Source organism: Dermacentor andersoni, chromosome 8 (genome assembly GCF_023375885.2).
Source record: "Dermacentor andersoni chromosome 8, qqDerAnde1_hic_scaffold, whole genome shotgun sequence".
NCBI classification, from domain to species: Eukaryota; Metazoa; Arthropoda; class Arachnida; order Ixodida; family Ixodidae; genus Dermacentor; species Dermacentor andersoni.
The window spans coordinates 124,217,386-124,242,840 of NC_092821.1; the positions used below are offsets into that span (position 1 = coordinate 124,217,386).

The 25,455-nt window shown below is 42.6% G+C and overlaps 1 protein-coding gene across 1 annotated transcript in view; it reads left to right on the forward strand.

Annotated features, from left to right (window-relative positions):
• The first annotated feature begins 374 nt into the window (after window positions 1-374).
• retm (real-time) overlaps window positions 375-25,455 on the forward strand; it is a 37,011-nt gene continuing 11,930 nt past the window's right edge. Inside the window, exons 1-10 of the mRNA XM_072289898.1 lie at window positions 375-548; window positions 2,907-3,038; window positions 5,772-5,900; window positions 6,509-6,707; window positions 9,607-9,725; window positions 10,286-10,510; window positions 11,895-12,326; window positions 19,448-19,591; window positions 20,132-20,440; window positions 23,014-23,162. Coding sequence (XP_072145999.1) covers window positions 393-548; window positions 2,907-3,038; window positions 5,772-5,900; window positions 6,509-6,707; window positions 9,607-9,725; window positions 10,286-10,510; window positions 11,895-12,326; window positions 19,448-19,591; window positions 20,132-20,440; window positions 23,014-23,162 — 1,994 coding nt within the window. The 5' untranslated portion in view covers window positions 375-392. The remainder of the gene's footprint in view (window positions 549-2,906; window positions 3,039-5,771; window positions 5,901-6,508; window positions 6,708-9,606; window positions 9,726-10,285; window positions 10,511-11,894; window positions 12,327-19,447; window positions 19,592-20,131; window positions 20,441-23,013; window positions 23,163-25,455) is intronic.

Below are 25,455 nucleotides of genomic sequence, written 5' to 3' on the forward strand. Positions count from 1 at the left end.
ACTAGTTCGGTGAAGTTGTTGGCACAGCAGATGGCTTGCTACAGCAGAACTGTGCTTTGCATTATATCAGGCAGACAGGTCTATGGTAGAGCAAAATGAAATTGTTAATTAATTTAAGCAAGGAGTTCACAGTTCAGAGTTAATCAAGGAGACTGTTCTTGTGTATTTTTTCTGTGATGCAGAAAAAAAGAATATATTGAATTGAATGTAAAAAAAATAATTCATGATTCTGCTCCTAGGATTTCTAGCACTTTTTATGAGAACATACTACTGTGCTAGTACATACATTAACTTTTTGCATTTATGCAGCTTGCTGCCCTCCTCTTTGATATTTGTTTTCGTTGCATGGTGGCCATGAAGATATTGCATTGCTTCACCAGTTGACACCATCTATGCAGGCTTATGAACGGCGATTCCCAACATGCCCAATGATTCCCGTGTTCTTGGGAAGTGACACGGTTTCGGAGTACAAGAGCGAAGATGGCGCAGAGCACGTTATTGAACGCCGGTGCCGCCTCAACGTTGATGCACCGTATCTATTGAAGAAGGTTTGGAAATGACTTATACTGTGCAACATCCTTTATGACAAAGTTGGGCTTAATTCTAATCTCCATTAAGCACGAAGTGTTTGTTGGCAGCCACGTTCCAGCCAAGCTCTTGTAGGCTCGGCCTATCAATAGTAAAAGCAGTCTCATCTGTAGTGTTGGTCAAGCACGCTCTTGATTTTTAGATACTGCTGCACACACTGGGTCACAAACATACCAGTGTGCACTCGGCGAGGGTGCACCTGCTTGCAAAGCATGAGCCAGAGAAAGGGCTGAGAACCTGGAAAGTTGGTGTGAAGAAAGGACGAGTCTGCACCACTTTCATCCTGTATTTGACACTGCTGCATGTGCTACACTGCAGTACTCTACGATGCTTGGCATTGTGCAGGAACTCCAGCACATGCTGGGTTGTGTAAGCAATTCAGACTGCATGGCACTACGTGCTTCTTGATTAGTGGTTCTTATTTCTTTTTTTTTTTTAGGCAGAACAAGTCAGTCTAGCTGTTGAGAGGAGGCAGGCTGTCAATTCAGAGGCAAGATGCTTGTCAGGAGCTTATGGAGCATTCCTTTCATTCAGTTGCGCTTCCCGTGTGCAGTCCCTTCCACTGTTACAGGGAACACTTGTGTGTAGAGCGCACACAAATTTTTCCCCTCTGGAAAGTGTGCAAACAGTCCTTTTAGCAGTGGATGACTTGTGGTTTGTTGTTCTGGCACCTTTCTTCGTACCTATGCAGGTGTCACAAAATGCCAAGTTCTTTCTTTTTAATGCGAAAGCATTATACGCTCCATTAGGTCGAAAGCAGCAGGGGCCAGCGGTGTGTCCGATTGATGGTACCAAAATGTCCGACAGTGCAAAGAGTAAAAACACATCAGAAATGCTCGAATTGACGTGAAATTTCTCAGGGAGGTTCCTGTAAACAAAGTAAATTAAAAGTCCTTGAAAAAAATGTATAAATTTCGTACTGGGTGGGAATTGAACCCGGACCTCTAGGGTGCGAGACGAGCACGTTTCCCTGACACCACGGCGGCTCCATGGTTATTGCTGACTAAAGGTGTGCCTAATGCGTGCGTCATTGGGCACGTTATGGCCCAGCTGATGGGGAGGAGGCAGTGCCACGTCTTGAGTGTAAAATGAGCACCCTGCTTCCCGCTCATCACTTTCTCTTCGGATTTCATCGTTGCTGTGTCTACTGCGATGGACTCTCGATGCCACATCATGAGTGTGTAAAAAGAGCCCGGTCTGTGGTCAGTATATGCAAACACACACCAAATCAGCAGAAAGAGCTTTAATGCATGTTGAAAACATAAATCTAAAACATTTCACCAAAGGGACTCTAATGCTTTTGCATTCCCACACGTAAGCAGTCGTGTCTCTACCGATTTTTTATTTTTTAATTTTTGATGATGGTTGGTGACCTGTTCTGCTAATGGCACCTGTGCAGCACATCGACATAGCTTCAGCCAGCACTTGCACCTAGGGCACCAGCAAAGTGAAAGCCACACATTAGAGTATTTCCTTTAACAGTCTGCACTGTACCACGATTCATATTCTCAGTGATACAGAAAAGCAAATAGACTGCACATTTTCTGTAAAGGCTTAGCCATCTGCAGCAAATTATGCAGTTTTGTCTGCCACTAGACTGCCATGCACTGAACTGTCCTCAATTGGTGTGTGCCACGAGTTAAACTCTCATGATGTGGATTGTCGCCATCAGTGACTGGTGTGGAAATTTCAGCCACATCAAAGGGACCCATAGCATGAACAAATTCCACATACAGGTGTCAAGGAGCAGGACCTACTGTCATGGCAGAAGTACCATAGACCTAAGTTTTGAATGCCTAATTGATGCTGCATAACACAGACGAAAAGCCATCTAAATAGTACAATAAACATGTCATGCTTGCCTCAACTTTTTCGTACAGGCGGGGCAGTTTTTTTATTCTTATTTGTTTGTGTATTTATTTATTGATTTACACATTTATTTACACATTTATTTATTTACATTTTGCAGTGGCATGTGGCTTGTAACAGTGTCCTTTGATAACTTTATTTTCCAGAAATGGCAGCTGGTTAGACTACATAATGGTAGTCATTCATGCATTGCTTAATATACTGGCCTTTGTAGTCTGGTTACCTTCAGATCTTTATAGAGCATCATATTGAAAAATTGTTGATACAAAGTATGCACTGTAAAGCATTATTAAAACTGCTTGGAACTTAAAATACCAGAAATATTCAGTGCTAAGTGAGCATCTGCAGTAGATAATAGGTGTGTCTTTTCTTGCTTGGAAATTAGTGCTTGGTGTTTGGGGGAACGTGTTTAGACCTGGATTTTTCTTTCTTTTGTTTTTCTCTCACAGATCATAGGAGTGGATTTTGTGTACTTTATACAAAAGAACTCTTTAGATCGGCGGCAGCGAACACTTAAAATTGAAGCCTACAATGAGAGCTTTTCGACACGAGTTGGCATCAAAGAAAACTGCACTTACTCGGTAAGTGTTGCTCTTGAGTGTACTTTCTTTTTATTTATTTATTTCTTTCTTGTTCATTTGAGATTGTGTTTCAGGTAAACAACTGCTTTTTCTACTCTTCACTTGCATTGAATGCTATTTTCTGGAAGTCAGCACATTTTGTTCATTCAGCTGGAACAGAAGTACTGGAAATGACGCATGTGCTAATTGAGTCTTCAATAGACTAGATGCATAGCAAAGGTGTCTGTACCGTAACCTGTAATACATTATGCGCATCATACTTCGTTATGCCAGATGCACAATGGCTCATTTTATGGTCACTTAAAAAAATTTGTTTTGTGAAAGAAACAAAAAAGAAGTATGCCAAATTTAGTGGCATACCTTTCCTGTTTTCTTTTCGCTGATTTCTCTGTAGTTTCACCAGAATAATTGATTGATGCCTTTTTAAATTGGTTTTTCACAAACTTTTTGTTACAACATAGGTCACTCATATGGGGTTAAAAAAGTTTACTACCCTTCTGACTGGAGTATTTAGGGAGTACAAAAGAGCCGTAATTTAATCTGTGAGCAAAGGAAATTTTTGACATAGATTTATGGAGAGCTATATACATTGCTCTTGAGCAAGCAAGGCGTTGTGCCAGCTTTATGGACAAGGACATCGCATAATTGTTATCGATATAGCAGTAAAAAATCATGCTCACAGTCTACCTTCTTGCAGAAAAAGAAAGACATACATGGGACTCTCTTGCGCCTTTCATGCACTATGCCACGAGTCAAATTTAGACATGCTTGCAAGTCACTACACTGCTTTTGGAGTCTGAGAATACATAAAATGCTGCAATGCTGTTGTAACAGACCATAGATAACCATGCTATATGGAGTATACGAGAAATTAGAAAATTTTCCTCAACCCGCCTAGCAGCTCATGACACATACCAAACATGAACTTTACTAGTATATATAGCCATACTCCAAGTGGCATTGACTGGCCTGGTAAGCAGCGGTGTATTTTACAGAATTTAAGGCCAACTCTAACGCAAGTATGAGATCTGTCTTGCCTCCACTTATGTGGGTGGTGAAGGTATACACAAATGTTAATTGAGGATAGTAAATAAATGAACAAAACTCATTTAGCTCGCCTTACTGTATAGTTCAACAAAAGCTCCCTGGGCATCGTCACGATGCTCTCTGGCCTGTGTGAACGTGCCTGAGCCCCCCTGAGAAGCACCACGGAAGTGGCAGATGTGCACATTTGCTCCTTGAACTCGTGCGCTACAATCCACAGAGGAAGTGCTGCCTCACCACTTGATCAAAAGGTCTATTCTGTTAAAAATCAAGAAAAACTGTTTGGTTACAAGCACATGCAGTCCGCTGTGGCCCCTGGTCACTGAAACGTGTCACACCGTTTGTTCAGTGGTAAATAGGTTCAGATCTGCGATGTTATTCTTGTAATCTAAAAGTCATGTATTGCGATATAAAGGTGTGACACTTAATGTTACATTGAATTATATGACACACACCTACGCATTTTTTCTTCTTCATATATGTGATGCACTACTTGGTTTCTACGTGAGTAGTGAGAAAAGTTACAATTTAGCCAGCTATCTATGAAATGACATATAGTTAGCTCCAATCTAAAGAATGTTTTCCTAATTAAATCACTGTGTTCATTTTAATTTGATTAAGACATTCTAGTTTTGTTTTGGGTTTAATTATTGTCTATGCCTTTAGTTTGTTAATTTAGGGTCCCCTTTGCTTTACTTGCTTTCAGCACCTTTACAGTATCCTGTGGCTGGAAGTGTTTCCTTATGACAATACTGTTGAACAAATCAACATATTTTAGTTTACAGGAAAGTAAAACACATCCATCATGAGACTTGTGAAAATACAAAATGTCAACAAAACAGATACTTTAGACTAGATGTCAATTAACTGAAAATATGGAATATTGGTGATTGAACTATTGCGAGCATGAGGAGTAGTTAAATTTCTCTCTGAGCAGACCAGTTGTGTGGTAAGATTACAGGTGTAATTTCTGTGACTTTCCTTCTTAATTTTAACGGCAGGAAGTAATAAGTAAATTAACAAATGGATGGAGTGCTGTAATTTCTTTGAATAAAGCTAAAGCAGATTCATTTAATCAAGCTTGGTTTGAGATAGGCGGTCGCACATAGTGTGGGGCATGCAGGATCAAAACAGTCTACAAACTCTTGATAGTTGGCACTGATGTTGTGTTCGTTCTTATCCTGTTAAAATTCTGTGAAATAAGAGCACATTCAGACTTCTTAAGAATAGTAATAATGAACCTGGGGCTTGTCAGAATGCACTTGTAAAAGCATGGAATAGTATGGTAAATTTCTAACCACCTAAGGGTTCATTTTTTATGTGATAGGCTTTAAGAGCATATTTAGAAGACAGACCTATATCTTCAAATAGTGGGGAAAACCTAATTCAATAAAAGCGATGATGATATAATGTCTACCACCATCTACGTTATGAAGTGGGCTTGTCATAAGCCAGAAAGTGACAATTGCTCATAATGAGCTAAGTGTCTGGTTTTCAAGGATGGCTTTCAAAGCCATCACATTTTATATTGCGGGGCATATTCTGGACTGACATTGCGTAGTGTACAGTGGCTCCCACACTGTCATGGCAACATAGTATACACCAGTGCTGTACTGTGCTAGTGTCCTGTACTTCCATGAGGCCTCTCTGCTTTGACACGCAGCAACTCTTGTTGTTGTCGCTTACCAGGTGCACCCAGAAAACCCAGACTGGACCTGCTTTGAGCAGAGTGCCTCTCTCGATGTCAAGTCCTTCTTTGGGTTCGAGAGTGCGGTTGAGAAGCTGGCCATGAAGCAGTACTCCCAGAACATCTCCAAGGTATCCATGTTCTCATGTACTATTCCTGGTGTGTCTGAATAGTACACTCTGATAGCGTCTGCGTGGTTTGCGCAGCGGCGCGCGCTGTATCTTGAAAGTGATCTGCAGATGCGACGTATTCGAAGTCTGTCGACTCACAGTTGGCCTGCCGCCGCTTGCGTTGCTGCTCTGTCCTTCTCGCACTGTGCTCCGCAACTCGATCATGAGAACCCGGTACCTCTATAATGCACACACAGCCTGTAGCTACTGCCAGAGAAGGCCAACCCTGCACATTTCGCGTGGCCATGTCATCCAAACCGATTTTGACGGTAGTTCTTTAAAAAAATAAAAAGCCATATATAAGTCACACCGGTGTGTAAGACCGACGAAAATTTCTGAAAAAAAACTCGACTTAGACACCGGAAAATACGGTATGCACATACCTGGCAGGGTACTTAAAGAGTGCAAGCAATAATAAGTAGTAGGTTAGTTTCACACATCGCCCCATAGTTATCTTACCTGTCAATGGCTCAGCACCTGTGTATCTTTGCTGTGTCGAGCACGTAACATCGCCAAAATAGTCCTCTGCTCGACAACACCACATTTGTTGTTTTCTTTGTTTCTTGCAGGGAAAAGAGGTCATTGAGTACTACATCAATGAGCTTTTGAAGGAGAACGTCACATACATTCCCCCATTCGAAGACAAACCCGGCACTGAAGGCAGTGGTGACGCCAAAGCTCCCACCCTGCGTGACAGCATGCGGAAAAAGTCACTTGGCGAGAAGGTTACTTCACCATCTGGCACCTCCGAGTCCCTTGCCACACAAGGTCAGACTGGCAGCCCTGCATTTACCTTGCATCTTATGTGGCACTTTGCATTAGTAAATGTAGGTACTCAAAAGGCACAGAGGAAATGCTTTGCCGATACAGCACTTACTCTGTGCACAATTTCTTGAAAGGCGTTTTGACAAAAACTGCAGAGGGAGCTTGAGTGATGGTAAAAATGAGACAAGACGAGGGAAATGTGTGTCTGGGAAAGAGATGTCTGCAAATAGTATGAGAAATGAAACTCTTGGTCAACATATGGCAAATAGTTGGATGGCAGATGATAATATAATTTTTGATAAGTTATATTACCATCCACACCTGTATAACCAACCAGTTATTCCATCCCAGCAAGTTTGAAGCTGACTGGACAACATTTACAAATTTGGCATTAAGTCGTGCAGAACTCGTACCTTCTTGAACACATGCATGCCATGCACATCAAAAGAGTAGAATTGTCTTCCCCCTCAAACGATTGAAATTGATGACTATGAGTTGTTTATGAGGGCTATAACTAAAATGTCTTAAGTCCTCATGTGCCTAATAAATTAATTACTGTACCATGTTTTCCATTTCTTGTGATCTCGTATTGTGAAATGCATTATTACTGTTTTGTTGTTTACTGTATTATTGTTGCAGCTGGTGCCGGGAAAACAGGAACGACATTGTTTTATACTTAATCCTTGTATCTGTGACCATTCTCCTCTGTAATGTCTTTTTGACCCTGTGAACAAACAAACAAACAAATAAATAAAGTAGAAATTGCAGAGAGGCAAGTAGTTGCTGCTTGAGTGTGCTGTAGTGTTCCAAGTGTATTCATCGATGAGGCTGTTTCTTTAAGCATATATATATATATATATATATATATATATATATAGGAAGAATGTGGTTGGCACTGTGCAAAATGATGAGAAGTTGGGCGACTTGGTAAGCCTGTAATTCTCGATTGTGAAGTTTGTGGCACATGAAATAACTGACAGAGCATAGAGGAAAGAAAAAAAGTAAACCATTCTGCAAAAATCATTTCCATGGATGCAATCTGTTTTGCATACAAAGCTGCCATTAGCTTGGTGATGCATTTTCATGTCCTGTTATTTATGTAAAATGGCTGGGGTATTAGCCAAATTGTTTTGTCATTGTACCTAGCAAGGATGGTGCTGTGACTGAACCAGCATTTTTGTTTCCACCTTTCATTCTAAACTGGGATTTTTCATTAAAAACTGCTTGTATGTCCCATCGGAGTAGCCTTTATAAGTTCTATATCCGGTTTGGCATCATTAGGTTGGGTTTAATTAGAATGTCTTCATCTGCAGCGCTATAGCATTCAGTAGCAGTGAAAATCAGTTTGCTGCGACATCATATAGAGACAATCAGCATTGAAAGTCCTTTTGGAATGCTGATTTGCCGTGGCTAAGCAGGCTTTCATTGCATCACCAGGTGATTGTTAAGTTTTTTTTATTCGCATGATCTGTTAAATCTGGCGGTAAAAGCTGTAGAGGCTGCTCACCTTGCTAAACTGAGGTAGTGCAGAGTGCACTGCTGCGATCTTGGAACAATCACTTTAAGGGCGTGTCTGCTTTCACAACATTTTGAGCGACTCAGTCCTTTACCCCTCAGTGTCTTTAAGCCAGTGGGCTCGTGACACTGTCAAGACAGCATCCTTGGCACTGTGTGAGGAATGCTGTTCGCCACAGACACTGACATGTCCGATGCTGAGTCACATGAAGTCTTGCAGAAGTAACTGCATCCCCAAAAGCGATTGTTTGAGAATAGTGGCCCGGTTTTCTTGTTTTGTCACTGTCATTAGCATTCTATAAAAGATAACTGAAAGAAGCTGCTTAACGTTTACAAGCGCCTCAATTGAATGAATGTTCAATTGTGAAACAGTGTTAGGCAAATGTATCAAATAATACAAATAAGCATAGTTTTACCATACAAACTGCGCACAAACTTAATTCACTTTGTTTAGAGATAAGAAAGATCAGATTTGGTATTCCATTTGGCCCTTAAAGGTAGTTCCTTCTCGATTCACTATTTTAACACAGCCACTTAAGAGTGAATTATGGTTGTTGTCCTCTGTATGAACAAGAAGAGAACAGACATTAACTGGGACAAGGACATACTTTTTTGTATGGTTTACAAGTCATAATTCTAACTTGCGTAATTGCACAAATTCTAGTTCCTTCAAACAAGTGTCAAATGTTTGGTTGACCTGCTATATTTTCAATGTGCTTTGAAGCCACCGAAATTGAATGCCACTTTCAGTTGATCCAAACCCTTTGGCTCCACATTGTGAGCCAGTGCAGCTAAACATTTCAAATTACATCACTTTTGAGGCATTGCACTCTTGATATTCAGACTCCAGTCTACATTGGCAGGTGCTCCACGATATCTGTTAGTATAAATGCCTTGGTCATGCACAACTGGGTGCATATACATTGTTGTTGTTTTTTGGACCATTCTTTATTCGTATCTCATAATTCAAAGAAAATTGTGATTTCTAGGTGTCTATGTTCATGGTGGCACAGTTCTCATTATTACTATATATATGTTGATGTATGTTCTGATAAATAGATTTTACCTATTTCCACAATTATTTGTGTATGTATTATGTTACTATGTTTCCCCTTGTGTGAAACTTTATGTTCAAGGCAAATCTGATGGGTATCTCCTGCTGCTAGAATCTGTAAACAATGATGGGGTCATTGTGAGGCCAGAATCCTTGTTGGCTTTTTGAATGTTTTCCCTCAGAAGGTGCAAACATTGAAGTGTGGAAAATGTGTTTGACTCTCACATGTGGCCTAGCAACAAGGTAACTATGTCTCGTAGGAGACAGTTGACCCAGTGCAGGAATTGCCTCTTGGCTTGGCTGACTGATCTGTGTTTCATTCTTTTCTACCAGACGCAAACTTCAAACTGGAGTCTGAGTACATTGAGCGGTGCCTGGGTTCACTCACTCCGTACCAGGAATCCTGTCTGGTCATGCTCAAGAAGTGGATCACTGAGGCACACCAAGGAAAAGTATGCACTGTTCTGTTTAGACAAAATACCAGTGCTGGTCTGCAAATAAAGTTAAATGAGTGCTGAATGTAGGCATCAAAAAAAAAAGGGGGGGGGGGGGGATGAGCCCATGACAACTGTGAAAGAAGAGGGAAATAGCCTGCTCCCATGTGACCACCTTCTGCACCATGACAGCAAAACACAGCAGAAACGAAACCGAAATTGGCTGCAGAAAAGCTACTATATTAAATCATTTAGAGTACTCTGAGGCTTCGAGTATTCTTTCTAATGTTTAGAGCACCCAGATCTTCATTTGACAAAAGAAAATGTAGAGTTGAAAATGTAATGTCAGTACACCTTAAACACACACACACACAAAAAAACTTCTGCATTTGGTGCTCCCTGTAGATTCTAAGCACTGCCACACTGTTAAAATTAAGTATGCAGTGCTAAATGTCCGCAAAAGGCACAAAGAAGGGCATCAGCTCTGCATCATTACATCTGAGCCAGCAATGCTGTTTTGCCATATACCAGCAGACACTTGTGCTGTGCAGTTATTTTGTTGTGTTGTTGCACCCCAGGTTCCAAGTGACCAGATGCTGGTGAGATTCCTTCAGGCTCAAGACTTCAATCTGGAAAAGGCTCGTGAGATGCTCTGCCAGTCCCTTGTGTGGCGCAAGAAGTACCAGGTGGATCGCATTCTCAGCACCTACGACCTGCCAACTGTGGTGCGCGAGTATTTTCCTGGTGGCTGGCACCACCACGACAAGGACGGCCGCCCCATGTACATCCTCCGCCTCGGGCAGGTACGTCCTACAACACAGCAAGCCATGTTGTGCAACTGTCAGGACTGGAAGCCAAGCTCGGGCAAACAGGGAATTGTCATTGTGTGACTGTGGTGAATATTGAATGAAGCCAATCATCCAACTTTATCAAATAATGAAGGCCATATAATTATCAATAAAAGTACAGTCGACATTTGCTAATAAGACCCTCACGGGACCAACACAATTGATTGGATCATCCGGCAGGTCAAATGAAACAAGATGCATAAAAAATGTAAAAAACACCTTTGGGAGTATGTGCCAGAGGTAAACTCGTCCCCGAGTCAATCATGTGCCCACTTGTATTTGTGTTAAAATAGAAGACTAACGTAGACATTGCATTAAAACTCCTAAATAAACTAAAAATCTAACATGCACCTGATCTTTAGCAAGAAAAATGTGTTGTGCAGCGGTGGTTGGTTTCCTAAAGCCAGCTTTGCCGCAATACATTTTTATTATGCAGTAAAGCATATGGATGCCGTTGAGGCTGTTTTAGTTTTGCATTTGATTTGATTGCACTGCATAGGCAATTTTCAGCCCATTTTCCATCAACAAATAAATAAATAAAGGCACCCACTAAAATTGTGTAAATACCATAATAAGACATTGTGGGTTACTGTTATTGTTTGAAAATCTTCATAGGGTAGGCCAGGAATAGGCATTTTCAACAGGAGATGATGTGTGTTCATTGCATTCACTGTCCTCTAAGCTCCACTGAGACAGACACTGCCACTTAAGACGCCACTGTTGGGGCCAGTATAGAGAACAGGTGCATGCATGCTGACTGGCAGAGTTTGAATTATCCCACGAAGGCCAATTTCAGAATTGAAATAATGAAAGTTTGTGCTCATAGGAATGCATGGGCGCTGGCCAGGGCCTTCAGTCGGAATTGAATTAACCAAACAATCAAATCAACTGCAGTAGAATAAATGGAAGTCTACTGTATAGCAAATGTGCAGACTCGCATTTCACCACACCTTCCGATAGCTTGTGCCTCTATGATTCCTCTGAAGTTATGTTTGCATTCAGCTAAAATTTTCTATTCTTTAAGCAAAAGTGTACAGCTCCATTCCTTACAGTGATCTGAGAGATGACCGTTGCAGTAATTTTTTACTTGCGGACTGCTTACTCCTTGTCAATCATTTAGGCATTGTCCCATTCGTTCAATACTACATGTATTCGTTTACACATGGCAAATTTTTTAGGTCACTTCATGTGCAAATTAAGACCACAGCGTTGATTGTTGTATATCGGCCACTATTGAAGGCCTCACAGTGCAGCTATACTAATGTCATTCAAGATTCTGTCAGGAGCACATTTATATGCATGAGATAAAACATGAACTGCCTGCCTCTCTTGTGCTTAGGTCGACATGAAGGGCTTCATCAAATCCATCGGCGAGCAGGGTCTGGTCAAACTCACACTTCACCTCTGCGAGGAAGGCCTCAAGCGCACAGAGGAGGCCACCCACAAGGCTGGTAAGCCAATAAGTGCCTGGACCTGCTTGCTCGACCTTGAAGGCCTCAACATGCGCCACCTGTGGCGTCCCGGCATGCGCGCTCTGCTCCACATCATCGAGATGGTGGAGTCCAACTACCCGGAGACTATGGGCCGCTGTCTGGTGGTGCGTGCACCACGAGTATTTCCCATCCTCTGGGCCCTCGTGGGAACGTTCATCAACGACAACACGCGCTCCAAGTTCACCTTCTTTGCCGACACTGGAACCACCGCCCCGCCGGGGCTGGCTGAATTCGTTGACCCGTCATACCTGCCTGACTTCCTTGGGGGCTCATGTCAGGTGAGTGAACAGTCACGACTTCAGCGAGCCTAATTTGCTTTGCTTTTGTGTAATGAGTATCCCTGTATAATTTGTGTGGAAAAAATCTATATACACTGCTGTTCTATAAAAAAAATATGGCTGTTTATCTGATAGTATGCTGGTGTTCCTGGATGACATATGGCACTGCTCCTCACAGGTCCAAAAATTATTTTGGATTTAATTGATCTTTCATACACAAATTTTGTGTTCTCTCATTCTCTTGAATGCTTTTTGTAAAGAAATCTCGGTATCACATCATTGTCTTGTTGAAACATTGGCTCCTGCTTTTACCTTGTTCTCGTTTTGATCATTGTCATTTTCCTTTGTATCTTGCATTGCATGAGTTATGCCATTATTGCTTATTGTGATTGTATGATTAGTGTTTGCATGACATTTATTGAATTTACTACTTGGCTACTATTTCTAGTTACACAGTTTAAATTTTGACTTGGGCTGTGCATTGCCACTGTTGCTGCCATGCTTGGCGGGGTCAGGACCCACTCAGGAAGCTAACCACATCCTTTTGACCTGCATTCTAGGCAATACACATCAATGCACAGCCTAATAAATAAAATGCAAAAAAGTAATAATAATGATGCTCCAACGTTGCACTCAAGAAAGAGATTAGGAAGAAATGAAATATGGGCTGGGAACACAAGGTGCGTAAGCTATCAACTGCGTTTAGTAGGTGGCTCGCTTCAATATCTTGTTAGCTATCTCTTCTGTTATTACAAACTGAACCGTGCTGTCCTTGAGGCCACCATTTGTGTCGCTCCAATTCATACTTGAGCTGTAGCAGTGCCGCCACTTGGGAAAGCAGCTTTCCGTGCTCACTGGAGCATTTGAGCAAAAGCAGATGTGCAGTATACCCAGCCCAGCAGCAGCTGCATGGTGTGGAAGACTTGGGTACAGTAAACATACACTATGTATAAGTGCACATGGTATAGTTTGCTGAATATGCCAAGCTACTACAACACCTACTATATTTGTGCATCTCTTCTCTATGGAATTAAGTTGTCTGGAAATCTGCAAATTGGAGCAAGTTTCAGTGCTAAGCTGTTGAATATTTTTGTTGTCGCTCTACCTTCTGGTTAGCTCAGTTGGTGGGGCAACTGCCCCGGAAAAGTGGTGACTGAGTCTAAGTCAAATTGGAATTTCTGCTCAGCTGTGAAGATTTTTTGCTGAAGAATCTGTATGGATTTTCTCTATAATGTCATTCTACCTCATGACAGTCTTCCCTTTCTGGAGATAGTTTCTCCAATGCTCCATGTTATTGACATCCAAGCTGCTTGACACAGGTTGGCAGTGTCAATGAAAGAATGTTTTTTTCCCCTGGTTTTCTTATGGATTTACTCGACTAAAATTGAGCTCTATGAAGCTGCTTCAAAAATGGAATTCCTTCATGGTGTCAATTTGGCTGCACCCAGATCGGCGCTGTAATACTGTGAGACACTTCTTCCCCCGTGTCTCACTGCTGCCAAGAGACCAAAGTGCCTGGTAGCTTATAGGCCAGAGTAGCACTGTAAGAGTAGCAGTGTCTTCTGGTGAGCACAGGTTCCTTACATTCAAGTTCTCAAACTGTGCTGTTTGCTTCCTTAGTGGTGAAGTCCACTTACTGAAGAGTCAACTTCCTTCCATAGAATTCACAGCACTGTTCTGAATATGGTGCAGTGCACACATTCAGGTTGTAGATTTCAGAGCTTGCCTTGTGTTCATATAAGGCAGCGCACCAATGCCTTCTGGGCAGTCATAGACAATGCCTTGGGCAGTCATAGACACCTTCTGGCATGCTGTCTCCAGCAAGAAGCTTTCCCTAGCTTTAGGAACGATTCACACCTAAAACAGTAATTGTGGTATCAACACGATTAACACAGGAAAAGTGACAGGACTATAACAGTACATCCTGCATTTACTACATTTAAAACATTTGGTCGTGCTACCTTTCTTGTGTCCATTGTGCTGGTAATACGGTTAATGCTTTAAGCAAGAACTGACCAACCCAGGAACAAGTTCAAATTCAAATTCAAATTTATTTGCCACCATGGTACAGATGATGGCGGGGACCCGTAGTAAAAGCTGCCGTTGGACAGCTTGACAAGGCCACGGGCCCCCACTTTGACAGCAATACAGTGGTTGTTTTTCTTTCCCTTTTTTTTTTTTTTTTTTTTTTTTTTTTTTTTTTTTTTCACACACACGAAAAAGAAAAGAAAATACAGGAAATACAGATAACAAAGGAAAAAAAAAAAAAAATACATATAGCAGAGTTGTTATCCGGTTACAGTGGTCAGCATAAAATCAACAGCATTGTCCTGGCTGGAAAAAAAACTTACAATGATGGTGAAGAAAAAAAAAAGGTTAGGTGTAGTGTAAAAAATACTCGAACAGTTTGTGGCGTGTTGTGTTTTGGAGATCAATATCGTTTTGTGCGAGTTTGTTAAGAAGTCGTGGTAGTTTATTTTCTAATGTTTGATTACCATAGAAAGTTCTGTATGTTTTTACGTTCCATTGTGCTATGTTTCTTGTGCTGTACATTGCATCTCGTTTTTCTAAACCAGCTAATTTTGATAGAAAAGATATGTTCTTCAACACCTCGTTTTTCACACACTTGCTCAGACGATAGTCATAAAGTTTAGTAATTGGTAGTAAGTTATACTTTAAGAAAAGTGCGGCCGTATGGTAGGTATGCGGAACATTTTCAACAATTCTTAGAAATTTTTTCTGTAACAAGTGTAGTTTCTGAAGATTGCCTGCTGTTGTTGCACCCCAGGTTAAATGGCAATAGCTGAAATGCGATTGTATCAATGAATTATATAGCATTAGCATTACATTTCGCGGTAGTATCTCACGGTTCTTGTAAAGAAGACCAATAATACGTGAACATTTATTTGTTACAAAGCTGACATGATCATCCCATGACATTCTTTCATTAAATAATATACCTAATGTTTTAAATGAAGGCACAACTTCTAAGGGTACGGACTGAAGGAATATATTCTTAGTGAGACGGACCTTCTTGTTTCTACCTCTGAAAACAACGACTTTAGTCTTTGCTGTGTTAATCCGCAACGCATTTCTGCTACTCCAGTTTTCTATTTGCCTCAGTGCATTGTTTGCAGTATCTGTGAGTTCGGCTGCATTATCTCCGGCAAGAAAAATACTGGTGTCGTCAGCATAGATGATAAATTTAACGAATGGAGTTGCATGTACAATGTCATTGATGTAAAGATTAAACAGAAATGGACCCAAAATGCTACCTTGTGGAACGCCACAGCCTACAGATTGCATATCTGAGAGGAGACCATTTATTGCTACTGCCTGTTTGCGATCCATGAGGTATGACTGCACAAGCGATAGTGCATGGCCGCGGAAGCCACAACGCTCAAGTTTACGAAGAAGTATTGTATGGTTTAATAAGTCGAATGCCTTCGAAAAATCAAGAAAAATACCAATGACTATCCTATTATGTTCGAGTTCGTTCAATATATATTCTCGTTGATCTAATAGTGCAAGTTCAGTAGAGTGGTGCTTACGGAAGCCATACTGAGCTGCTGTTATAATTTTGTGTTTTTCTTCAAACTGCAAAAAGTTTCTAAGTATTACTTTTTCTAGTAGCTTAGAAAACACGGGTAAGATAGATATTGGCCTGTAATTCCCGAGCTGGTTTTTATCACCCTTTTTAAAGATAACTGTTACACGTGCAATCTGCATTTTACGAGGAAATACAGCGGTACTGACACAAAGGTTTAAGATATGCGTTATGTATGGTAAAATAAGGTCAAAAATATACCGTATAGGCTTTATCTGGAGGCCATCAATATCAATGGATGTGCTATTGTTTAGTTCGTGGAAGGCTGTCATTACATCTGCTTCTTCAACCGGTTTGAGAAATATAGTGTCGCTTATATGAACGACATCACTGAGATTGTTATGTGGGACTTGATTTCTAGAAGCGCAAATAAAGTGCGTATTAAACGTATCTGCTAATTCTTTTCCAGTTATACTTACACCATCGATATTTAGCATATTTAATTCACCTGATTTGCTATTTCTCCCCAAAATTGCGTTTAGCCTCTTCCACATAATGTCGACACGACCACAAGTTGACGTGAATTGATTTGTGTAATAGGCGTTTCTGGCTTTCTTGAGCTCAGTATTCAAGCGGTTTCGATATTTTTTAAACGCTGTCAGATCACATTCAGCTCTCGATTTAATAAACTTATGATATAGGATGTTCTTTGTGTTTATCTTTGCCACCAACTCCGGTGTGACCCATGGTTTGCGACTGTGACGCCTTTGTTTTTTTGTTAATATTGGGAAACAGGCCTCGTAAATCGGCTTCAGAATACCTAAGAATACCTCGTAAGCATTATTGGCGTCATTTTCTAAAAGGACAGGCCTCCAGTTGTTCTTTTCTACCGAGTTTCTAAATGTCGACAGTGTTTTTTCAGATATAAGTTGGAAAGAATATGTTGAACTACGTTTCTTTTTAGACATGTTTTTAACACACATAAATATTGGCAAGTGATCGCTGATGTCAGAAATTATTACTCCAGATGTGATCATACTAGGGTCATGGTTAGTGATAAACAAATCGATCAGCGATGAAGACGTGATCGTAACACGCGTTGGCATTTTGATTGCATTCAGAAGTCCATGTGTTCTAAGCAATAAGTCTAAACTCATTTGGGATGCATCAACCGATAACATATTAATGTTTAGGTCACCACCAAGGACAATGTTTAAATGCTGACTGGTTGCAAATGAAATCAGGCTTTCAAGAAAATTCAAGAATATGGCTACGCAACCCTTTGGTGGACGATAGCACACTGCAAAAATAGTGTTGTTCAAACACATTGTTAAGATTTCATATTCTTTCACAGAAACTGTGAATCGCTCTAATATTTCAGGCCGCCACTTCTTCTTAAATGATATGGATACGCCACCACCAATACCAGCGTAACGATTCAGAAAAAATGTCTCATAACCAGGAATTCGAAAGACATCATAATCACTTGTAGACCAGGTTTCGCTGATCATGATAGCGTCAATGGGAACATTTAGTTGTTGAAAGAAAGTGTCGAAATATGCTTCTTTACGTCTGACAGATCGAGCATTGATATGAAGACATTTGAATGACGTCTGGAAAACCGGGCCAAGGTAATCTTTGAAGTTCTCTGGGAGTAGATAATTCTTTTCTGTTACAGTCTGCATTTTTGGCAGGAAACAAAAATAAAAAAATCAATTTTCCCTTCTTATTGCAGCTTGCCAAGGTCGCAAGAGTGCTGCACTAGCATTGCTGACGCGCCATCAGTCTTTCTTATCAGAATCTTGCCGTTGCTGTGCCAGACATACTTGTACTGATTTGTTTTTGCCCATTCTTTCACTTCCCTCAGCAGTTCTCGATTTCGCCTGGTCAGGTTTTCCAACATGTGAACATTGGCATCCGCAGTGGTCAACTCCCGCCTGCTAGCCCACCATTTGTCCCTCATGCTCTGTCTCGCGAAACGGCAGATGATGCCAGGCACTTTGTCACGCTTTGCCGGCAATCGATGAATTGCCGTGATGTCGTGTTCTGATAGCTGGGGCAATCCACTTTCACCGGCCAAAGCATTAAGTTTGGACAAAAGATTTTCGCCTTCCGTTTGTGGTACACCATGAATTTCTAAGTTCAGTTTCCGGTTGCGCCACTCGAGGTCATCGAGTTGGACACTGAGCGATTCAAGCTGCTCTTTGTACATTTCTGTTTTTGCGAGCCTAGTCTGGATTGCTTTAATATCTCGCTCATTTTGTTCTGTGCGCGTCAACAGGTCTGTCATCTGTTCGGACATAAACTGCACCGATTGCTCAATTCCATCGACAGTTTCTTTCAGTGGCAACAAAACATTAAGTTTTCGGTTAATCTCCTGAAGTACGACCAACATATCTTCTACGGTCAACGGTGCTTTTTCTTTCTCATCCTGGTTAACATGTGAGGTTGGTAGCCTACATTTCGGGCATTTCCATTTCTGGTAGGTTGATTTCTTAGATTTTATTGTTGCCTCCGACACTCCTGCGCAGCTTCCTACATGGTACGAAAGCTTACAAGTCATGCAAGATATACTCTCTTTGGGATCCAAGATTTCTTGTTCACACTCAACACACTCCATACTGACATAAACAAGGTTCGCTCCTTTGGCAGCAGCAGTGGCAGCAACACAATAACACCCCCCTCAAAAAAAGCCACTAACCTGTAACAGTATGCAGGAGTATTTAGGCAAACGCTCTTCCGAACACTGCTGCTGCCAAAGTGCCGTCTTGGATGCGATGCCGTAGTTTTATAGCAGATGCGTCGATGCAAGCGCCACGCCAGGTGATGCCAGCCGGTGACGTCCGTCCTTGATAACTCTTAGTTGATAACCGGAGTCGAAATGCAGCCTCAGAAAACGTGCGCTTCTCGGCTTATAGTGGTGTCGTCCTAGGATCCAGGGTTATCTGTAACAGTATGCAGGAGTATTTAGGCAAACGCTCTTCCGAACACTGCTGCTGCCAAAGTGCCGTCTTGGATGCGATGCCGTAGTTTTATAGCAGATGCGTCGATGCAAGCGCCACGCCAGGTGATGCCAGCCGGTGACGTCCGTCCTTGATAACTCTTAGTTGATAACCGGAGTCGAAATGCAGCCTCAGAAAACGTGCGCTTCTCGGCTTATAGTGGTGTCGTCCTAGGATCCAGGGTTATCTGTAACAGTATGCAGGAGTATTTAGGCAAACGCTCTTCCGAACACTGCTGCTGCCAAAGTTCTCCTATGGAACGAAGCAACAGTATGAAAGACATGATATAAAAGGAAGACATATGACAAACATACATGCATGCTATGTACAGACAACAGTGCCTGTGTGCATCTTGCATGTATCTTTCATCCATGACTCTTGCGCTGCTGTACAATTCCTAATGTCAAACAAGTTAGTCTTAAGTTTCCATCCTGGTTTCTCTTACGCACAAGATAAAAACATGATTTGTTCCTTCAAGAAACCCAAAGAAAGTATAGATGCACAAGTGTAGCCAACAGAGCAGTCGTCCTCTGCTGTATCAAAGATGAGCACTGGCATTCCTTTGTCTGCAGACGTCAATCCCTGATGGAGGGCTCATCCCCAAGACGTTTTATATGTCCGAAGAGGACTATGAACGAGAGAAGGCGGACGGCATGCACCTCTTTGACGACACCATGTACCACTCAGTCAGCCTGGCACGAGGACAGGTACACGAGGTAGGTGACTTGTGAACATTTATTTTTCTTTTACTTTTGTCTTAAGTGTCAGAATAAAGTTGAATTTTACAAGAACAGTGGTGCATTTTGTTCTCGCAAGTCTGCAAAGGACCCTTGCTTGGGCACTGCTCGAAACAAGTCACAGTGCATGTATTTTTTCCTATGTGTCGCATGTGCCTGATTGATCACGACATCTTTGCGGCCACTGGCAGGTTGGCCCTCTTGCCTTTCCTGGTCTAGTTATATGGCTACATAATGAAACATGTTGTGTGTGGACAAAATAAGAGGATGAAAATGCTGGTGCATTGTTTGCAGTCTATCTTGTTACTCCACACCCAACATGCTCTGTCATGACCAAGGAGGGAGAACCAGCTGAGAGTGAAACCCTAAAGGTCTGCGAGTATTTGCAAGTGCAGTTTATGGCTGATACTGTATTCTTCAATGTGTCAAGAACAAGAAAAGATACATCATTTTGCGTTTTCCATGTCAGTGCAGCAACTTGGGTGTTTGTGTGCCAACTGTGTGCAAAATCTTGTTCAGGTGGTTATAAATGTGGCGGATCAAGGCAGCGTCATTTGCTGGGACTTCGACATAATGAAGGAAGATGTGTCATTCACCGTGTTGCACACGACACGGGAGCTTCCCCCACCCAAGACGGCGTCTATTGAATCTGCGGAAGGTGACACTGACGCTGAGGAGGAAACCGTAGGGTGCACCCATTCACCCCTGCCGCTGAACATGCTGACGCTCGACACGCCGCCGTCATTGCTGCCGAAGAGCTGGGTGGCTGGAGTGGACTACAAGACAGTTGAGCCATGCCTCACGTGCCACGATGGTGAGAGTGTGCAGGTGAGGACTATGTTACGTCTATGTGAACTTCTTATTGGCTTGGCCTATCTCGGACATAGTGTGGTCTCTTAAGACTTAGCCATATAAATATTAGTATTGAGTGTGAACGGTGGTGATGCTGCGAGCACTGCTTGCATGACATCATATTGCGGTTTTGCTGTAACGATTCTCATTGATTGCTCATTCAGCAAGCTTTAGCGCTTGCGTTAAATGATGTAAGTCGACAGTTTGCAGATAGTTTGATGTTCATCCAAAAGCGACTCATACTCGGCGATCCTGCCATGGTCACCTACTGCTCAATTCATCAATGTACATTGTTTGGCTGAAGAAAAAAGAAAAAAATGAAAAGAAAACAGATGAAGGCATCAGCTTTCGCAAGTATAAAAAAAAAATGAAGAAGTTCAGAAGATAGGGCTGGTAAAACAGAGAATAAAGAGGCTTAATGCACCGTCTTTCCTCATTAGCACCAACTATTTTGAATTCAGGCCTGTGCAAACAAATTTCTTGGTTTGAAGTGAAGTTGAAGTGAATAGTAATACAGCCGATTCCAGATACATATCAAACTCAGATATATCGAATTATTCTCTATATTGAGCAGTTGTAAAATCCCCTTGAGAATCCCAGGAGAAAATATAGCAATGCACTATGTGTACATCGAACTCCTGTTCACCGCCACATTCTATATATCCAATGACGTGCCCTGCTCCTGCAAGTGCGCTTCTCCTAACACTGACTCTTCACTTCTTGCGCCATGAGAAATATTTAATGCCAACAAATTAAAAACAGCTCTGTTTTTGGCAGATGCTGTCAAACAATAGATTGAATCTGAAGGGCATTACATGCCGTGGAGGAAAAATGGGGAGGGAATTCTCAGTTTTGCTCGCTGTGCATATAGATGGCTCTTGCAAACCACGGCCATTCATTATCAGCAAGAGCATATCGCCACTCTGCTTCAAAAAAGCGGAAGGCCTCCCAGTCCAATATGCACTCCACAAAAAAGCGTGACAGACACTCGGATCTTTTCACTGAGTGGTGCCGGTCATCGGATGTCAAACTACATATGCTTCATTATGAAAAAAAAAAAAAAAAGGAAGTGAGGTGTGCAGACAGGACACAAGAGTAGAGAAGTGGACAACATGAACACATCTGCACACCTCGCTTCTTTTCTTTTTTTTTGCATAATGAATCCTTGCCAACTAGCTCAACTTTCTGTCGTTCTACAGATGCTGCACTACCAGGTTTGTCTTCTTGTAGACAAGGGCTTTCCATGAGCAGCCAGAACGAATCCGACCCCAACCTCCACTTTCGAATTATTGATGTAGGGTATTCAACTATTTCACGATCCCCTTCAAATTCAATATATCCAGGATCGGCTGTAGTGTTGAACAATTTCTAAGTGAATAGTTTTGGAGTTTGCATAAAGCCTTGAGACTACCTTGATAACACCTTGACTATTATGTTGCAGTGGGCTAGCATGCTACAAAGGCAACTCCATGCAGTTACTGTTCAAGAGCACACAATTATCACTGCTTGTCAGCATTTGCTTCTACCACAGAGCCTTCGTTATAGCAGGTGCATGCAGTCAACAATATGTGAAAGCATCTGGGTGCTGTAGGAATCGCACCGCTGGCACGAGTTGTTGGAACCTCAGTGCTGACGCCCGTTGTTGCAAATGGGTCGCAAGCCCCATGGGTAGCGTTGGCCTGGCGGCCTGGGGCACTGGAAGCATCCGAAGGTCCCGGCAAAGCATGAGTCGACTGGTAACAGAACAACTGGTTTATTCTAACATCGCAAAAGAGCGGGCGGTCAGGTCGACCGAAGTGAGAGACGGGAGAGCACATAACTCGACAGAAGAAATCGGAGCCTCTCTCGGCGTCCGGGGGGCAGCTGCTTTTATAGTCTCGCAGCTGAGGGCAAGGAGGAACGTCTCGGGGTGAGACCACGTGACTCTGGGCCCGGACAGGCTGAGAGACATGTTGAGACGAGTGTAGTGACGCATCGCCAACCCGGCGCCGATCAGACCTCCTCGCTTCACACTTGGGGAGCTCCTCTCCCCGGCTGCCGCGCTTTGACAAGCGTGGGCACACACACACACACGCACACACGAAGACACGTGGCACTGAAACACGCCTGGACGCGCTTGGCGGGAGCTCCGAACGGGCCAAAATGTCCGCCGCTTTGAACGAAGCCCCGGCGTCCGTTGCATCCGCGCCGGCTATACCGCGCGTTGTAGGCGAAACGTAACAGTGCATGCAAGGGAAACCAACCGTAAGACAACAAAAACTGTGCAGACCCATGTGTGTAAGCCATCTGCAGCCATAGATGTGAAGGAGATGCCCCAGGTCATTACGATGCCTTCAGTTCAAAATGCATGCACAACCAGCTGCTTCAATTAGGCTCTCAAAGTGCCAAGGGAGGCCTTTGCTTCTCTTCCAAGGGTGAGTGCCACTCTAGCCACAAACCCTTGTGTTTCGAAAGCATTGCCACAGGCAAAGCTTAGGAGGAACAGTTAGGTGTCACAGGGTGCCACGTTTGAGCCACGTGAGACGTGCAACAGCTGTGCCTCTGTGCAGGGCTCCCATGTGACCAATGCATCAGGCACATACATCCTCCAGTGGCGACACATGGAGGGACCCCAGCACCACCCATTCGAGTTTCCCTTGTCACCACACAAGGCCAAGGTGATGTACTACTATGAGGTCCTCAAGTCGCAGGACTACAAGTGAGTGGAGCCTTCGTTTTTATGCTCATCTGTGACTTATAAGAGTGTAGCGCATATGGGGGAGCAGCAACTTGCGAAAGGCCGTGTGTGCAGCACGCAAAGGCTCTGTAACAGCAGTTGTCTGCGTGCTGGCTTCTTGCTTTGAGCAGCAATAGCTGTCATACACTAGAGTCTGCATAGAGCGATGACAAAATTTTCTTGAAAATATCACATAAAAATATTAGTCAAACCTTTGTTACAACAAAATTACATTTTGCATAGAAATACGTTCATTAATCTGATATTCATCATAAGCGTGAAATTTAGATTTACTTTGTTATATCCAATACTTTATTATGCTCATGTATATTACTTCAAGTTTCAACTACATAGAGGCACTGTGTCTATGAATCAATGTTTGCTTTCAAGAATAGTTGACGTACTGAACCTGCTACCACACTGCCCCTTGTGAATATTGCTTTCCATCAGAATGGGTGCCCGGCAGCTTTCTCCAAATGGCAACTTCCTATGAAATGTTGTATGCTGGTGTCAGTTAGTGTTTTGGCCTAATGTGAAGTAATCAAAGCTTCCTCGCAAATGCCACACAAAGGTGCCAACTAGCTGTTGCACCTTTGCTAACAGAACAATAGGGGTGTGCGAATACTTGAATATCACCAAATAGAATCGAAAAGGGAATGCTCAAATAATTATATTCATGAATTGAACATGTGCTATTCAATTTTTCAAATATTTTATATATTCAGTGTAGATTACATCAGGCAGTGTCAAATATTCGTCACAGTCACACTGTCTAGGCCATTAGGCCTAATCGGCGCTGCTTCATCTAGTGTCAGTCAATAAAGTTTCATCATCATCATCATCATATTTTATGTCCACTGCAGGACGAAGGCCTCTCCCTGCAATCTCCAATTACCCCTGTCCTGCGCCGACCAATTTCAACTAGCACTCGCAAATTTCCTAATTTTGTCACACCACCTAGTCTTATGCCGCCCTCTACTGCGCTTCCCTTCTCTTGGTACCCATTCTGTCACCCTAATGGTCCAACGGTTATCTAATCTGCTCATTACGTGACCTGCCACCCAACACCATTTTTGTCTCTTAATGTTTATTAGAATATCGTCTATACCCGTTTGCTCTCTGATCCTAACTGTTCTCTTTCTGTCTCTTAAAGTTATGCCTAGCATTCTTCGTTCCATCACTCTTTGTGCGGTCCTTAACTGGTTCTGAAGCTTCTTTGTCAGTCTCCAAGTCTCTGCCCCAGCCCCATATGTCAGCACCGGTAAAATGCACTGATTGTATACTTTCCTTTTCAATGATAATGGTAAGCTCGCAGTCAGGAGCTCACAATGTCTGTCGTATGCGATCCAACCCATTTTTATTCTTCTGTGAATTTTCTTCTCATAGTCAGGGTTCCCTGTGATTAGTTGGCCTAGGTAAACGTACTCCTTCACAAACTCTAGAGGCTGACTTGCCATCCTGAACTCTTGATCCCTTACCCGGTTATTTATTGTTATATATAGTTCTTATCTATATTTATCTATAGTTTGATATCTAATAATGTTTGTAGGGATGCAGTGAAACCTCATTAAACTGTAGTTGGCCGGAGCTCGGAAAAAATGCGTACTAAACGGTAGTACTGTTTAACCGAAATAGCATGAGATCACGGCCACTTACCTGTCAAAAACGGAACACGGAACTCGGAGAGAGTGCGATGAAAGGGGAAAGAACATGTAGTATTTATACACTTCGCGCAACAAAAGCTGTTATTTTTGTTTGATGCCGCGGCGGCCTAGCAGCAACGACAGCGGCCTAAAACTTACTGAAGCTGTGTGCCAGCTTTTCAGCCAGCCCTCTCTTCTTGGCAAACACTCGCATGGCAGATTCCTCGTTCGCGTTACGTACTCTCCGTGCACGTGCGCGGTAGTGCTGCAGAAGTTGCGGGGTGCCTTTTTCATTGCGGGGTGCTGTTCTCGTCGCGACGATTGCATTCATGAGGCTGACGTAACGTGTAGCTTCTGCCACTGTCGGGCCTGAATCGCCTGTGCTGTCGCTTTCCATGTCGTCCTCATCACTGTTGCTAGTCCACACTTTGGCAACAACAGAGGCAATGATGACGAAAAGTCGAACCTCGTAGCCGACATCTCTTCGCGGCCGCAGCAGCGCTGCCGAGCAACCTCTTCGCATTCCAAATGCCACACACCGTAGTCAACAGCAGATCCCTGTCGTGTGCCAGCGCCAACTTCTTCGTGTCACGTTTGATAGCACGAACGATGTCTAATTTTTCTTCTATGCT